The 17,339-nt window shown below is 36.9% G+C and overlaps 1 protein-coding gene across 9 annotated transcripts in view; it reads right to left on the bottom strand.

Annotated features, from left to right (window-relative positions):
- FOXJ3 (forkhead box J3) overlaps positions 1-17,339 on the bottom strand; it is a 130,839-nt gene that overhangs the window by 81,318 nt on the left and 32,182 nt on the right. For 8 of the 9 annotated variants that reach the window (XM_073791271.1, XM_019938004.3, XM_019938008.3 and 5 more), the window contains 2 exons: positions 9,946-10,270; positions 450-524 (listed from right to left, as the gene is read on the bottom strand). In XM_073791271.1, the coding sequence (XP_073647372.1) occupies positions 450-524; positions 9,946-10,270 (400 nt within the window). Of the gene's footprint in view, positions 1-449; positions 525-9,945; positions 10,383-17,339 lie in introns of all 9 variants that reach the window. The other variant, XM_019938006.3, reaches the window with a different exon arrangement.

The raw sequence follows: 17,339 nt of genomic DNA, 5'->3' as shown, positions 1-17,339 counted from the left end.
CCACTTGTCAATTACATACAGATTCTCTTCTTCTATGTAATAATAAATTGTGGTTTCAACAAGCAATTCAAAAGCCAAATTTAATTTAATGCATAACACTTAAGAAAATAACCAAACAAAAACTAGATTAGAAACAGCAAACTATAACAGAGGGCCAGCTCTATACTAGCTAGCTAGCTTCTCACTGCTTAAAAAGAAATCTCTCCCTGCCTGGCTGGTCCTTGAAGCATATCAACTAAAAAGGTAAGGTAAGGTGAGGTGGAATAGGGCAGGGTGGGTAAAGGAGGACTTGCTCTTTCACAAAGGTTCCTTATCAATGAACTAGACGAGTTCCTAAATGCTTTCATTCCAATTCTCTTTCTTTATATAACAAATATAACTCAGATTCAAACATGCCAACAGATACAACGAAGAATCCAATTATTTTATCTTAAGAAAATGAATCCTACCTTTCCGGGGTCATCCTTGGATCGAGGCACTTTAAGGAAACACTTGTTCAGCGACAGATTATGTCGTATGGAATTCTGAAATTTAAAAAGAAAGAAAAGCCATAAGGTCATTGGAATCCAAAAACCAAAACCCCCTTTAGAAACAATCAGAAACCTAAATATCTCTATGCACTGGAATACAATTACAAATGGAATAAGTTTTTTAAATGAGCTTCAAATTTAAACCTTTCTGATTTTCAAATTATGAATGCTACAAAGGGGAGTAGTTATTGGAAAAGACAGTTTCTAGTGCATTTTGCAAAACTCCAAATAATGGACTATATGTCCCATTTTAAATGTTTAGTAAGACCTTTCAATGATGCAGGAAGATGTCTGTGATTAACGTTAAATACCAAATATAAAATTGTATGCATATTATGATTTTAATTGTGATATATATATTTATTAGCTAATTTATTTATTCTTGGAAACAAGCCATAATGCAAAATGCTAAGAGTTATTCTACATGGAATTATAAGTGATGATTATTTTCCTCCATTCACTTTTCTGCAATGTTCAAATGATTTACAAGGCACATGTGTTACCACTTTTTAATGAGTTTAAAAAGTTATAAACAAAAAAATGTCACTGCTCCATTACAAGAGTACATAAAAACCAATTAGGTTCTCACTACAATATTTAAGAAAGAAAACCACATGGGAAGACACTGACTAGAGAAGCCAGCAAGAACATGTAGGTTCCTCAATGTAGCAAGAAGAATAAACAACTTGGATGGAAGGAAAACGCACTTAGAGACCTGGAGAATCTGTGAAACAGGAAATCTTTCATGAATAAACAGGACTATGCCACAACTTTTACAGAAAATACCCAAAGGCCATTTCTTCTTAATTAAATGCTCTAAAATCCATTTCATAATTTTGTTTGTTCCAAAATGGCCAGGTATCTGGTGGAGGGGCTCCAATTGCATTTAGCCACTACTTAGAATTGGATGTTGGGCAGAGGGTTATTTTTTGGCATAATGTCATTTTATTTTTAATATAAAATTCGGAACTCTAACAATGCCTACATTAAAACTTGCCTCTCATGAGGCAATATTGGGATTAAAGAAGTTTTTAAAAGATGACCAGAGAATGTAAATTCAAGCCTATCTTATTACCAAACATCAATTAAAACTTATGAATGGGAGTTCCACCTCTACCTGGAATGTAAACAGCTACAAAGACTGATGATCCCTCCCAAACAATGAGAAACCAATGGGTAAGCCAAAAAAAAAGTCTATTTTTAAGCCACATCAGAGAGCTGAGGTTGCAAAGCAGCCCAACAAATAAAATTCCTAAGAGGGATAAGCCCATTCAAGGAGAAAGGGGACAAACTGTCTCACTTTTCGGCAGAATATGGGAGAAAGAGATGGCCACAATCCAAGCACCCAAGAAATTAGCTAAAATTTGAAAGGCCAAGCATGGTATCAGTTTAAAGTAACAAGGATCCCAGACACAAGGGAAATTTCCACTCACTCTCAAGCTCAGAAGAAGCTCTTGGACCTTCACCGTATGCTCACAAGAAAGATTGGGGGCAGGAAAGGAAAACAGAGAAAGTCTCCTTTGTGGCATAAGCAGGAAGGAGGTAACTGATGGCCACGAGGGGGAAAAAAGCCACACCACCTTCTACAGATCTTACAAAGCAAAAAACTTAAGTTTGAGGTAGGGGTAACAAAACTTCCCACCCACAGGGCTCTGGCAAAGATTACTTCTGAGGAAAGAATGGAAACAAAGCCCTTCTGCCTCTAGGGAGGGATAGGAAACACCTTCCCAGGATACAGGCAAAGACCTGCTGATGGAGGAAGCAAAATCCTTTTACCGACGAGACAAGTGTCAGAAACTACCCAGGGGCCAGTATCCTACACCAATACACCATGCTGAGGTGGAGGGTGACTGTAGCTGGGAAAGGGACAGGAAACTCCCACGCAAAGGTAACTGGATAAGCAAGGATAACTAACCTGGCTGAGGGGAAAAAAACCACTGAAAAAGCCCCACCCCCAAGTCCAACGGCCTGAATAAGACTAAGGCTGGATCAAGACACCCCACCCCCCACCAAAAAAAAAAAAACACCAGCCCCTACCACAAGCCCAGCAGTGAATAACAAGTAGTGACAACCTTCAGAGAGGAGGGGCAGGAGCATGGACAGAGACCCCTATCTGTAGCAAGGTGGGCAGAGACAACTAAACCTAAAGAGAAAACAGGAAAACTGAGAAAACCCTACAGCACCCAAGCCTCCCACTCCAAGCACAAGGTAACAGGAGTCTACTGCAGGAGGAATGTAAAGTGGTATACTAAAGGCAAAGGTACCAACAACAAAACCCAAATCCAGCTCAACTACTGATGAGTGTAATTCGACTCCCCACACAAATGGCCTGTGAAAAAAGATGCTTGTCCATTTACAGGTACAAATAGCATTTACTTCTATCTCTACCATTCTTCTACACATGTAGCTGGAACTCAATCAAAAACTGCAAGACACATGGAAAAGCAAGAAAAAAGAAAAAAGCCCATTGTCAAGAGATACAGTAATCAACAAAACCCAACTGAGAGATGACACTATCAGACAAGAACTTTTAAAAAGCTATGACTAATATGTTCAGGCACCAAGTAGAAAAAAGTGCACAACTTGCATAAAGAGATGGGGAATTTCAACAGAGATGTGTAAGCTATAAGAAAGAGTCAAATGTCAATGATAGAAATAAAAAACATGATAAAAGATAAAGGATTCCCTAGATGGTTCATCAGTAGACTGGACCCAATTAGGGAAAGGCTCAGGTTATCTTGAGGCTAGATCAATAGAAATTATCCAAAATAACACACATGCACGTAGGCATGCACATATACACAGATACAAAAAAAAAAAAGATCATCCAAGAACTGTGGAACAATACATGTAATTAGAGTCCCAGAAGGAGAAATGGAAAAGAATAGGGTAGAAGAAAAATTTGAAGATGTAACAGACAAGAATCATCCAAAAGTAATGCAGGACGTCAAATCACAGATGCAAGAATTTCAGAGAACACCAAGCAGAAGGAATTAAAAATCCACACAACTATATTCATTATAGTCCAAAAGCTGAAAATCAAAATGAAGAGAATATCTTGAAGGGCAGCAAGAGAAAAAACGAAAGATTATGTACAGAGAAATAAAGATTAGAATTACAGTGATGTCTCAAAAACCATGCAAGTTAGAAGACAACAAAGTGACATCTTTAAAACACTAAGAGAAAAAAAAAGTCAATTCTATATGCAGTAAAAATATCTCTCAAAAATGAAGGCAAAGTAAAGACTTCTAGACAAACAAAAGCTGAAAGAAGTCATTTCTTGTACCGCCAGTTGGCTGGCAATATTGGAAGGAAGTTCTTCAGGCAGAAGTATGATACCAAATGGAAACCTGGATCTACAAAAAGAAATAAAGAGTTCCAGAAACTGTGAAAATGAAAGCAAATTTTAAAAATCACTTTTTCTTATCTGTAATGCCTTTAAAAGATAACTGTCTAAAGCAAATATAACAATTATTTATGAGATTTATAACATGTAAAAGTAAAATGTACAATAACAATAACACAAAGGTTGGCTCAGGGGAATTAGAAGTACAGCTGACCCATGAACAACACGGGTTTGAATTATATGGGTCCACTTATATGCGGACTTTTCCAATAAATACATACTACAGTACTATACAATCCAAGGTTGGCTGAATCCACAGATGAGGAACCATGGATATGGGGGGCCAATTGTAAAGTTATACATTCGACTGTGCAGGGGTTAGTGCCCCCTTAGTCCTCGGGTTGTTCAAGGGTCAACTGTATAAGGTTTATAAAGTTCTTACACTATACATAAAATGGTATAATGAAGGTAGGGTGGGATAAGTTAAAGAGGTGGGTGGTAAACCCTAGAGTAATCACATCTTAAAACAAAATTTAGGAAGAGGTATAACTAATAAAATAATAGTGAAGATAAAATGAAATCATAAACAATACTCCAAATCCAAAAGAAGACAAGGAAAAGAAGGAACTAATCAGAAAAACTACCCATCTAAAAAGTTCAAGATGGGAAAAAACCAAAATCAAGATGGTCAGAAGAAGAAATCAAAATGGTCATGTTTTCTAAATGGCTTCACAGTGGAAGAACACATCTCTACTTAGATCTTCCTCCTCTACAAAAAGCTTAAAAGCTGGAAATCTTCAAGACTCTGACACTGTCCTTTTTTCACTTCTACATTTGCTGCCTAGGCAATCTCATCTACAGCCATGGCTTCAATAACCATCTGTGACCTTTCTCCTGAGTTAACACATATTTTCAACAATCTACTAGACATCTCCAGAAACACCTCCAACTCAACATGTTTAAAACTAAACTCAATCTTTATTCTCAGTGTGGTCTTCTGCCAGTTTTCCCTTCTCTATTTAAAGACAGTTATTCATATAACTGTTCCAATCAGAAACCTGTAAGACCTCCTTAACTCCTCCCTCCTTCTCACCATCTAAAACAAATCTGTCACCAAATCTTGTAGGTCTACCTTCAATCTACCTACTTTATCCATCTCTTCTGTTACTACCTCAGTCCAGGACACCAGTCTCACCAAAACTAGTACAACAGCTTCCTAACTGGTGTCCACCCTCTACCTTCCTCTCTTTACCCTTCCTCCACCATTCTCTACCCAACAGGCAGTTACCTCTTCACAAGGCAAATCTGACATTACTGTTTCAATTAAAACCTTTCAGTAACTTCTCATTGCACTTAGGATAAAACCTAAAATCCTTAAAGCCTCCACAAGACTCTTCATAATCTCACCCTATCCTGCTGTCATACTCTCTATACTAACCCCTTCCAATGGTCTCTCTCACCTCTAGGCTTTCTATTTATTGCTCCCCCTGCAAAAGTTACTGCTGCCAGCCTTCCTCCATCCCTTTCACCCAACTGAGTCTACTTAACTTTCAATTCATTCTTGGTTTAAACATTAGTTCTTTAAGGAAGTCCTTTCTGACTTTCATAAATTATTAGCTTAGGCCAAGTGTGGATTTCTCACCACACAGTTATTTGTTTAATGGTCTTCCTCCTCCATACTGTATTCTATATCAAAATATAAGTAGGCTCCATAAGGGTAGGGATCTTGTCTACCAACTCAGAACCTAGAATATAATGCTTTTCATATGGGAATCACAAATCTGTTGGAAAAAATGCCAAAAGCATATTTAGAAAATAAAAACACCTGGAGAGATATGAGAGCCAACACATGTATTTACAACACACAATGAAGAAAAGAGATGACTTCAGACCTCACAACTTGGGGAGACACTACCTCTAACAACCCTAAGAAAAGAAGTTGGGAGAGCAGAGGTAGAGATAACTAGGATGGCAGAGAGTAAGCTGGAGGAAAATGGCCCGGGTTAAATAACTGATAATGGTATATTGCTTGGCCTTGAAAACCAGTTTCAAAAGTAGTTTCTCAAAAGTACAGTCTACTTACACCAGAATCACTTGAGATGAATTTTAATGCAGATTCCTAGGTTCTAAGATGACTAATTCAAAATCTCTGGAGTTGTGACCCAGGAATCTGAATTTAAAAGCACTCTCACTGATTTTTATTTTCACTTGAGTTTAAACTGGCATCTCTCATTCAAATCAACCACCACATTCCCACCTTTACTTCTCTTCTCCCACTGTGAGAGCCCTGACTCCCCAAAACACTAATATACGTACTCATTTGTTCTATCCTACCATGCACATAAGATTGTTTCAGAATTGCTCCCAACTCCCAACTTCTTTTCTTGTGGTCACACAAGGTACAGACTGCCTCTAGCAAATTACCACTACCAAAGACAAATCTACTAAATGAAGTCCATGATTCTTTTGTAATTCTTTTCAACCTTGGTATGCTCTTTTCAAAACTTCTTGAATTTTTCTGTGCGATTATGTTATACATTTGATATAAGGCTTATTTATTTCTACTTATATTCAGTTTTAAGGTTTTCTTTTTTCATCCTTTTTGATTCCCTTATATTTTTTTGGATGTGTAAAACACTTAGATGTTTCAAAACTCAAAACTATATAAAAAGGTACACTCACAATCTTATTCCCTTCCTTATCTCTTCTACCTCAGTTCCGTCCATCCCTATAGGTAACTATGTTTACTATATTTCTAGTTTATTATTCCTAACTTTCTTTTTACAACAATAAGCAAACACATAATATATTCTTATTTCTCTTTTTTCTTCACATAGAAAAGTAGAATACACCCCCAAATGCCCATACCACACTCTTTTATATTTTTCTTTTTATTACTCTAAATTCCAATAACTTAATAGGTTAATTTTCTTTAGTAAGGTGAACAGCATAAAAAAAATTCCTTTTCCTCTAGTTCAGATTACAAAATCATTCAATTATGGAAATTCAAAGAGTTTTTATAACTCTTATGGACTATACAAAGAATTGTTTTTAATATGTAATCTCCCTTCAATGCCCTGGCACAAAATGAAAGGGAGTTCATCTAAATATTAAAATTCTATTTGAATCCTTTTAAGCGACCACGACAACATTTTCTCCTCTGGGTGACTTTAGTTGGCTCTACATTTCTGGAAAGGTGGTTGACAACTGCTTTAGGATCTTTCTTCCATCCTCTCTTCAAACAACACAAGCTAATTTCACAAGTTCTATATGACCTTCCATTTTCACCTAACCCATCCCTTCCATACCTGAAGGAGAAACAGTAAGCAGCAAGTTGTACAAGTAATGCTAAACAAATCTTAGGACAGTGAATGGGAACTAAAACATGAAAACAGAGATAGGACCTGAGCAAAGGAGAAGATAAACCACTTTCCATTTGTCTCCATGTGAGATGTTCAAAATATTTCTATGTTTACAAAAATAAAATTTAAAGTAATCATGGCAAGTTCTAGGCTCCTGAAATTGGGTGGAAGAAACTTTTTTAAAAGAATAATTATGAAACCGCAATCCCCAGGAATATTCAAGGTCTGCCTAAAGCAACAGACTGGACCAGATAATCTCCCTGGCGTATCTTTTAGTTCTAAAAAGCAACATTATCCTTCTCAACCTATTCCCATTTTTCGCTTTCCATCCTTCCTTCTTCACTACATCCAAACCATGTATCTTCCAGATGAAACTGTATCACTACTTCTAAACCAGTTTCAGACCGTAACTTGGGGTGGCCAGCAGCAAGAAATCCAGCAGACTGAATCTGGCACTCTCAAGGTGGACTTAGATGAAACAAGATCCCTGAACAAAGATCTGTAAGTTCTATAATAGAGTTATTAATAAAACATATGGAAACACAAAAGATTAATTCTACAGGGAAAAGAGAGATTACATATGAGCTTAAAGAACAAACAGAATAATGCCAACTGGACAAAGGGCAAGAGAAAGTCCAAGGACAAGTAAGAGAAAAACAAAAGCAAGAAAAATCAAAATATTTATTTCTAGGACAACTAATAGGCTGGAATATGTAGAAGAAACAGTACATGAGAGGGAACTAGCAAAAATTAAAGCTAGGAAAGAAAGCTGGGACCAGGATTCTGGCCTTCATTCAAGCTGCATTTACTGAGGCTTACTAAATGGAAGTACTGTGCTAGTGCATGGAATAGAGGAAAAGATACAAAAAAAATCCCTTCCCATAAGGTACTTGATTATCTGGCATGATATACAGCACACATCACGGGTGCAGAGTAATTCAGTAAATGCCTTTAATAAGTATATCCAAACAAAAAAGACAAAGGTGTTGAGACATGAAAGCTTAAGAGAAACAAGTAGAACTACCAGCTGATGGCAGACCTAAAGCCCCGTAAGTCCCCTTCTTCCACATGCACACACACAAATACACACACCCCACACTGCACACAACTGGATAACTCCTACATAAGAATATGAATGTAAAATGTGCAGATACAAAAGAAAACTGAATTATTTGTCATATAACATAGATTAGGTAGGTAACTAATCTGAAGGTTCCTCAAAAAGCTTCGATGAGGAGCTAAGCCTTCTTTAAGAAGTAGCTGATTCTAGAGCTGAGGCAGGAAAGGTACGAGATGAGCCTGGAACATCTTGTGGTGCCAGAAAGTTAAGAAGTGGTAAATAAACAAAAGAACTCTACCGTATCAAAGGGCACAGGAGCCAACCTGTAAGAGCTCCCAATGCAAAAGCAGCAAAAATCTGAGCAACAAATAACGACAGCACAAAAAATAAAATAAATATCCATGAGTGCATACTATTACAAATATACGATTGAATAAATAAATAAAAGGGGAGGAAGGGACAAGGCTTCCATATTAATTGGGAAGGATCCCAATTAATATAGAAGGAATAAAGGAAAAAAGAAAACCACCACTAGAAAACAATAAAAACTGCTGTAATGATCTACCAATGAACACTAAAATTAATGAACAAAAATTTAAGAAAAACAGGGTACTGCATGCTGTCAAAGTATCTCCTCCAAAACATTTCATAATTTACAAAGTGATAAATAGTAATTTTATAGTGGAGAAACCTCGCAGACACCACCTTAACCAAAGAACCATGGTGAACATTACCAGTAGTAAGACATACTGACATCAAGTTCCCCCTGATATAACTGATAGACAGAGAAGGGCACATCACCTCTGCATTATTCTTCCCCAAAATGCATTACCTCAATCTAACTGAGAAAATATCAGACATATCCAAACTGAGGAACATTCTACAAAATACCTGACAAGTACTCTTCGAAAGTGTCAAGGTCATAAAAGACAAGAAAAGATTGAGGGACTGTTACAGATTGGAGAAGACTAAGGAGACATAACAAATGACAGTTAAATGTAATGTGGGATCCTAGATTAGATCCTGAATTGAATCCTGGAACATAAAAAAAACATTAGTGGGAAAAACTGGTGAAATCTGAACGAAGTCTGTAATTTACTTAGTAGCTAACAGTACTGCTTAGTCAAAAGTATTAATTTCTTAGTTTTGATAATGGTACTATGGTTATATAAGGTGTTAAAAAAGAGGAATTGGTTGAAGGATATATGGGAACCCTTTGTACTACTTACAAAACTCTGCTATAAATCTAGAATTCTTTCAAAATAGAGTTTTTTTTAAAAAATCTTTGATGATAAAAACAGTACTAGTTGCAATACTATGCTATTTTTTTTTTAAACCTCAGACACACTATCAACTTAACTGAACTGTGGGTATTGTTTTCTAGTGAATGCTACATTATCTCTGCTCCAATACCTTATGCTATGTCAGTCCTCTAATATAAGAAAGCTCTAACAAATTAATATTCTACCCAAAATAAAGTTATTCATCTAATTTAAAACATTTAATTTCCTTTTTTAACCCTAAAAATGACTAGTAATCAGAATTTCATCTTTAATTATATAAGCCTCCACAAAGCTTTATCTTCAATAAAAGCCAGTATTGTTATTGTTTACAGCATAAAAATAAAAATTTAAATAAAATCCTTACCTTCCATCCACTGCCAGCCTCTCTATAATATGGGAAGTTATCACAAATCCACTGATAAATCTCACTTAGAGTCATTTTCTTTTTGGGTGAGCTATTAATTGCAAATGTAATGAGGCTGGCATAACTGTATGGAGGCTTCCCATCTTTGTGCTGTTGGACTTCTTCCTGGTCCAGGGTTGTATTTGGGTCAAGAAGTGTATTCTTCTTGGAAATTCCTGTTCCATGTGCATTTTGTGTAGCATCAGATTTTTGGATGGCTGCTCTCATGGTGAGCTGTGGTAACCAGTCCATAGATGTTAGGCTGCTCTCCAGTTCAGATGTCATCCTGAAGGTAAATAGACTCCTTAGTCAATATCAAGGAAAGAACCCCCGCTTCTCAAAATATCCAATATTCACAAATCTAGGAGTTCCAAAGTGAGGGAAAGCCTGAGTTAAATCTGGAGGAAAAAGATTGAGTATATTAATGACCAAACCAAATATTTAAGGGATCAACATTTCCAATCTTTTTTCTTAATTTCTTCCTCTCCAAACACAACAAATTTGGTTTTAAACTGTTTAAGAGATAGAACAATACATACACACAAAGTGATTCTGAGGCCAGTTTTCTTAAAAAGACTATCTGTCACTTTAAACAGGGAGACAGGATCATAGTATGAATAAATCTGTCTGCAGTCCAGCTCTTTACTCACCAACACTGCAGGCCCTTTTAAAACTTAAGATTGTATATCTGGCATTTCTTTTACACAAATTTTAGGGAAATCATACAAAAGAATACCAAAATTAAAGTGTAGGCAAGAGGTCAGAGAAGTAACTGAGGAATTTACATGGAGGAAAGAAGGTAAAGTTGAGCAGGTGGGAGATAGGAAGAGTAAAGCAGGGTAGACAAGAATAGCAAGGAGACAAGCTAGCTGGGGGAGTTGACTGAAAAAAGAAATGCAAACTCAAGGACACTGATGAACTAGAGAAAAGGAGAACAGGCAGTGCCAGGAAGTTTAAAAAAAAAAAAAAGTCAAAGAACAAGCTTAAGAAAACTAAAGATCTGGGAGTGTAGGATATGACATAAAATCACATAAATGGACAGCAAGAAAAGAAACATTAAAAACTCAACGACAGGCTTACAAAAACATCCAGTGATCTGGATTCTGTAATCTATTTCTCTCCAAGGCTGAAAAATTCAAACCATTATCACCCAAAGAAAGAAAAAAGAAAAAACAACATCTGCCAGGTTAACACATATTCTGGAGAAAGAAGGAAGTCGCTCTAAGAATGGAAGATAAAAATATAGAAACAAAGATTGACACCTCACACTGGAATGGCAAACTTTCAACAAAAGGTACAAACTTTCCTATCCTGGGATCAAAGAAGCAGGAAAAGTGAGCCTGACAACAAAGCAGAGAGGAATGAAAGGCTTCTAAGTGATATAAAAATAAAGGGAAAAAGAAAACAAAATAAGAAACTTAAAGTATCTCAGTAAAAAGAAAAAAATTGTGGCTAAGAATCCCATATATACCCTTCATTCCAAATGGCTGCAGGCAAAAAGCAACCTGGAGTATGTGCTTAGGATCTGAACTTCTGGGAGGCAATGTAGATTAATAAAAAACACAGGCTCTGGAGTCAGGCAGATCAGAATTCAAGTACTTATGCTACCAGTTACTATCTGTGAGACTATGAAAGTGTTACTATCTCTAAACCCCATCTCATCTGTAAAATGAAACAATAATAGTACCTACGGTTGAAATATTACTTTGAGAAATAAATGGGATAACTTATGCATAGAAGAAACATTCAATAAGTATTAGTTAATAATATTACTCTAGGAGTATCTTGGGAGGGTACTAATGAACCATAAAGTAAATAAGATTAAGCAATAGCAATTATAAATCAAGAGCTAGCCACGAGGATTCTATCTGCATTGCCAGTAGAATATTAACTACTGGCAATGCAGATAGAATATTTTCCAATATTTTGATTAACAGTTTTACATTTTTCATTTTCCCTCCCCATCTCTAATGTATGCATTCCTCTGAAACCTGAACTTTAAATTCCTCTATACAGCACCTTGCTCTACAATCTCAGCCAGAAATGCTTGTTCCCATCATGAAATAAGTGATAGAAACTTGTGGAATAAGAAGCTAAGATAATTTAGAGATCACAGAATGTCAAAGAGTGGGCAAAGTATCCTAGAGATTAGAGAACAAAGCCTCCAATCTAAAGATGAAAAACTAAGGTCTACTGAAGTTAAAGACTTGTCCAAATTCACACAAATAGTTAACAGCGGAACTAAAACCAGAGCTCAGATCTCCTGATGCCCAATCCAGCAGTTTTTCTACCATACCTTACCTGTAAAATTAAAATAATAGTACCTACCTCTCACTGATATAAAGTACTCAGAACAGCCACTGGCAAATAGTAAAGAGTCAATAAATGTTAGCTACTGGTAGTGGTGATAACAGTAGTTGCTGCTATTATTATTCACATTTTATTCTACGAACATTGGCTATTATTATACCATGCTATCATCCTATTTGCCTCAATTAAGTCTCCACTGAGTAGCTTTATTTTGTTCAAATTCCCAAAGCAGCCAGTCACATACATTTTCAAAGATAATGTAAAAGTACATTCCAAATTGGAATATAACTGATACAGCAGATGCTCCCTGTTGAGAACCATCTTTAACTTCTGTTTCCTTCCCCCAGTGCCACTAACTGAGACTTTAGGAGAGTCTCAGTAATATAACATGAACACATACTAAGTAGGTACTTAATACTGTTATAAAAATAAACAAGAATTTATAATTACACACGTGTACAAGGCTATCCTAGAGTAAAATCTTATACACACAGCAAGTATGATAAAAATTTCTGTCCTCTAGAAACCTGTACTCCAATTAGGAAGGTCAAACACAAGAAAGAGCTGGAAAAGAGCTCTGGGTGCTGCAATGGCTCAGAAAAAGGTGGAGGACAACATGGGCTGCAGCCTTAAGAGGTAGAGAAGGAAGAACTTCAGCTAAGACTTAAAGAAAGTTAAGATCTAAATAGGCTGGAAAGAATTTGGTGCCTAGCCATCAAAGGCATCATGAGTAAGAATTATTCATTGAAGTAGAGTATAAAAATCTTTCTCAAATTTAAAATCTGAAAAAGCGGGGCTGCTGTTTTCTTTGCAATTTGTTATATTTTACATATTCTTGGTAGTGAGGTAAAAAGTGCCTCTATTGTTGCTGCTTAGGCTGGTTATTGCAGTGGTTCTCCACTAAGAACACAAAAAGTGACCATTAGATTTGACCAGATCTTCAAGTAACTTTAGAAAGAAACCTCTTAGTGGAATGGTGATGACAGAAGTCCACTTGTATAAGAGAACAGATGGTGGCAGATTTAAAAACAGCATGGGAGGCTCTGAGGAATCTGGTTATGGAAATCTGGTTAAGAAATGTCAGGCCCTCATTACCTCACCTCATTCCAAAAGCTTCCTAGCTGGCCTCCTAGGCTCTGATTTCTCACCACTCCTCCCTGCTAATCACCTCCAGAGTACATGTATATACTCCAAGAGAAATGCCAGCAATGTTTTCATGTCACTGTGCCCAAAAACTTTAAATGGTTCCCCTTCTCATATTATACTAAATCTGAATGCCTCATTTTCAACTACTTTAGCTTCATTAACCTTTTATTAATCCTTCTCTATTAATTCCTAGAGCAATTATAACCTCAGTTTGGCTTTACCATGCTGTTTCACATGTATAACTGGAACATAAGCTTTCTACCCTCACTCCCTTTTCCCCCACCTCCCCATTGAGGATAGTGACCGTACACTAGTACTTCAGATGCTACCCAACACCATGCCAGGTACACATTATCTGAAAAATAACACAGTATTTGGATAAGGAATGAGTCTTCCTTTCTGGAATGCCTTTTCCTTCCCACTCTGTCTAGCTGCCTTCTATTTTTTCATCAAGACTCAAACCAAACACCTCCCCCTCCAGAAAGCCTGATCAATCCACTCTTCCCATCCTCCATCTCCTAAATTGAACTAGATCCTACCCCCATTGACTATAAATACTTCTATCACAGAACTTACACAGAATTAAATTACCTTTATCTACCTCTCTCCCATGAGGCCATGAGCTCCTTAGAAGAAGGAACTTTCTTATTCTTTTCTGTTCCCACAATGCCTAGGAGCACAGTAGGTAAAGGGTCAATAAATGGTGGTTAAATGATTGAAACAGTGACTACCCAATGAAGGTGTGGGTGTGCTGCTCCCCAAGCAAACAAGACCAAACCCATTTAAAAGCTAAAAGGAAGAGGTGAAAGAGGACTCAATAGTATGAGGTAAGGATAACCACAGGATAGAAGTCCTTTATGAACTGGAAAAAAGCATGACTCAGCACAGACTGACAAGTTAGTACTACACAGGAACAGAGAGTTCTACTGAAAAAGTAGAGAAAAATGGGAAGATGGAAGCCAAAGATAAGAAGATAATGTTACTTGTGGGATAAACCAAGGCATGAAAAAATTATGTCTGAAGTTCTTAAATCTATGATGGTATCTATTGCTTAAAAGAATAAGGAATTTTTTCTGCATACAATGAAAAGGTAAAGAGCATCCAGATATAACAACTCCACACTAATTTATGACATAAGAGGAGGGAGGGGGTTCTGACCTCACTTAATGAAATTCTGCCACTGATACAATCCCAAATATGCATTTTAGCTACTTTAGCACATTGCCTGGCTTCCCTCTGTAACTTCCCTAACAACTGAGGAGTAGCCAAGGCTTACACAGAAAATTTGCAACAGGATAAAAAGGTAGGAAATGGGTAGAGATATTGTTGGCTTTCCTAAATGGAGGTAAGACGAAGACATCAAGGAAAATAAAGTAAGAATAATGAAGGTAATGATGATGTGACCTAGATATTCCTGAATCCTCTCCCTCCCTTCCTAGCACTTGGCATTTTGTCTTAACACTTGGCATGTGAAAAACTGAGCAACTGAGAACGCAAAAGAAATCCTTGTAATTACCACAGCAGTAATTCTGATCACACACATCTCAGGGGGTCAAAAAATACATATATTTAAACATAATATTCATATATAAAAAACATAATTCCTGTTACTGCATCTCGGCAGCCAGAAGCAAGGTCTATGGCAGAGACCACTAACTGCCACTTCATACCTGTTCTGGCCTTCTTCCTTAGGAATACAACCCCAATTTTATTCTGGATGGTATTATGCCTTTTGCCCTTCCTGCTCTCTGGAATGTGGATACAATAGCTATTGCTCCAACAGTCATCTTGGACCATAAGGTGACCTTTGAGAATGAAAGCCATACACTGAGGACATGGGAGCAGAGAGAAAGGATCTGGGTCCCTGATTTTTTTGGTGAAGCAATTGTGAAGTTGCCACCCCAGCCCTGAACTGCCTACCTTCCAGACTTTTTATGTGTTTAACCACTATAAAAAGATCTCTACCAGCAGGTGAATGCAATTCCTAACAAACATGGAATGTGGGACATGGAAGTGAGGTGATACAAGTAACAGGACCTAAAATAAGACACTCTCTTAGAGGAATTGATGAGGTAAACATTAAGAACTCTAATACTGCAGGATGGAAAGCTTGTTACACTTATTCAAGAGTGACAAAGGATTTGGTCAAATTGTCACCTACTGTAACTGGAAAACAAACCATATGCCAACTGAGGCTATAGAGCAAGGAGAGAAATACTATAGGAAAAATTGAGAATATTGGCATGTGTTGGCTCCTTCTAGCCGCTTAAAACAAAGTCCTAAAAGGCAAATAAACTTCAATTAAGTTGCAAGCAGAGAAAATGCAGGTTTGCTAAGGGAGGTACTCCCTGCCTATGGCCTGCAATTCAAGCTAAAATTCCTGTAATTTAAAGCCCTACATGGTTGAAAAAAAACCACCAAGTGCTTCTGAAGTAGCAAACTTAAGTAACTGAGTGATAGCTGCAAAACTACAGCCTTGGCAGTAGAGAAGACTGGTGCCTTGCCACACAAAAGCAATGTTGTGAGGGTGTTGACATTCCACCCAAGACTATCACTTCAAATGGCCCCACCCAGAGCCATCATTCCCTTAGGAGCTAAAAGAGATGAATGAACTTGGATGGGGGAAAATATATTCTTTATTTCCACTAACTTGTAACTGAAACTTAGCATTTCCTTTAATTACAAAAGTAGACAACAAATCACAGCAGCATTAACAGTACCTGTGACTTTGCCATCAATAAAAATCACAAATATATTCATATGTGACAAATGCTGCAGAATCTCAACTTTTTAAACTCATCGACTACTTCAGATTTATGACAGTGTATAGATTTGCCACTAGATTTTTTATTTAATGTGTTAATTCAAAGGCATATATATTACTATGTTTTAAAGTTAATATTTTGCTAACCATATTTCAATATAATTAATTAGTTTCTTCTGTAATCCTAAGTATTTTATTTTATGAATTTTGAGACCTTATTCTGAGAAGGGTCCACAAGTTTCACCAGACTTTGAAGGGGTTCCATGGCACCAAAAGGTTAGAAATCCCTGAGGTAAGTAGAGCACAAAGGGCAGAGTTTTCATATTAAAAAATTCTGCCTAGGCATGTCCTCTGGCTCAAAGCAGCAAAAAGTCTAGAAACTAAGCTTTTTAAGATAACTGTAAAGCGGCAGAGGGGTGTCTAGACTGCAAAAGTCTCTTAAGTTTCCAAATAATACCCAAGCTAATCAACAAGAAGTGAGCTATAAAGCCTATGCATTTCCCAGATAGGGCATCTTCACCAATACCCACCACAGATGTGGCCATGGAGGATACTGGACAAGGTGAGAACTTTCAGAGGGCACAGGGGACAATGGACAGCCCAGCAAAGAGCAGAATCAAGGAACTTATTATACTTTCATGGAGTCTCTGCCACTGCTACCCAGGAGGATTTTATAATCGATATGGCCTAGTGACTATTTTGTGTTTCTCATTATCCTGTTTTCTGAATAAAAGATTTTATTGCTATTATCCTATTCCTTCACCACTATAAACCAAAAAGCCACTCTGGGATCTAATGAAAGTGAATGCACCCAGAGAGCTTAGAATTTCGGCTGGATATAATAACTGGATGAAACTCTGGGTTGTTTCCCTTGGGAAAAGGGCAAGTAAGTTCTATTTATAGGAAGAACAGTACATGTGGATATTCAGGTACCCAAGGCTGATTGTGGCAGAAACCTAACAAGAAAGAAAATAAACTACTACAGATTGACCTTACATTTTGGAAGCATGTGATATAAAAAAACAATTTTTTTAATTTATAAATGAAGCAATAATTTAAGCTATTTCCAAGCAAAAGTAGCCGCTGTTATTTTTCAAAATTAGTTATCATACACCGGCAAAGCCAAAGTTTCTAC

Source organism: Tursiops truncatus, chromosome 1 (genome assembly GCF_011762595.2).
Source record: "Tursiops truncatus isolate mTurTru1 chromosome 1, mTurTru1.mat.Y, whole genome shotgun sequence".
NCBI classification, from domain to species: Eukaryota; Metazoa; Chordata; class Mammalia; order Artiodactyla; family Delphinidae; genus Tursiops; species Tursiops truncatus.
Note: the sequence above shows the minus strand (reverse complement) of the source record. Positions and strands in the feature narration are given on the sequence as shown.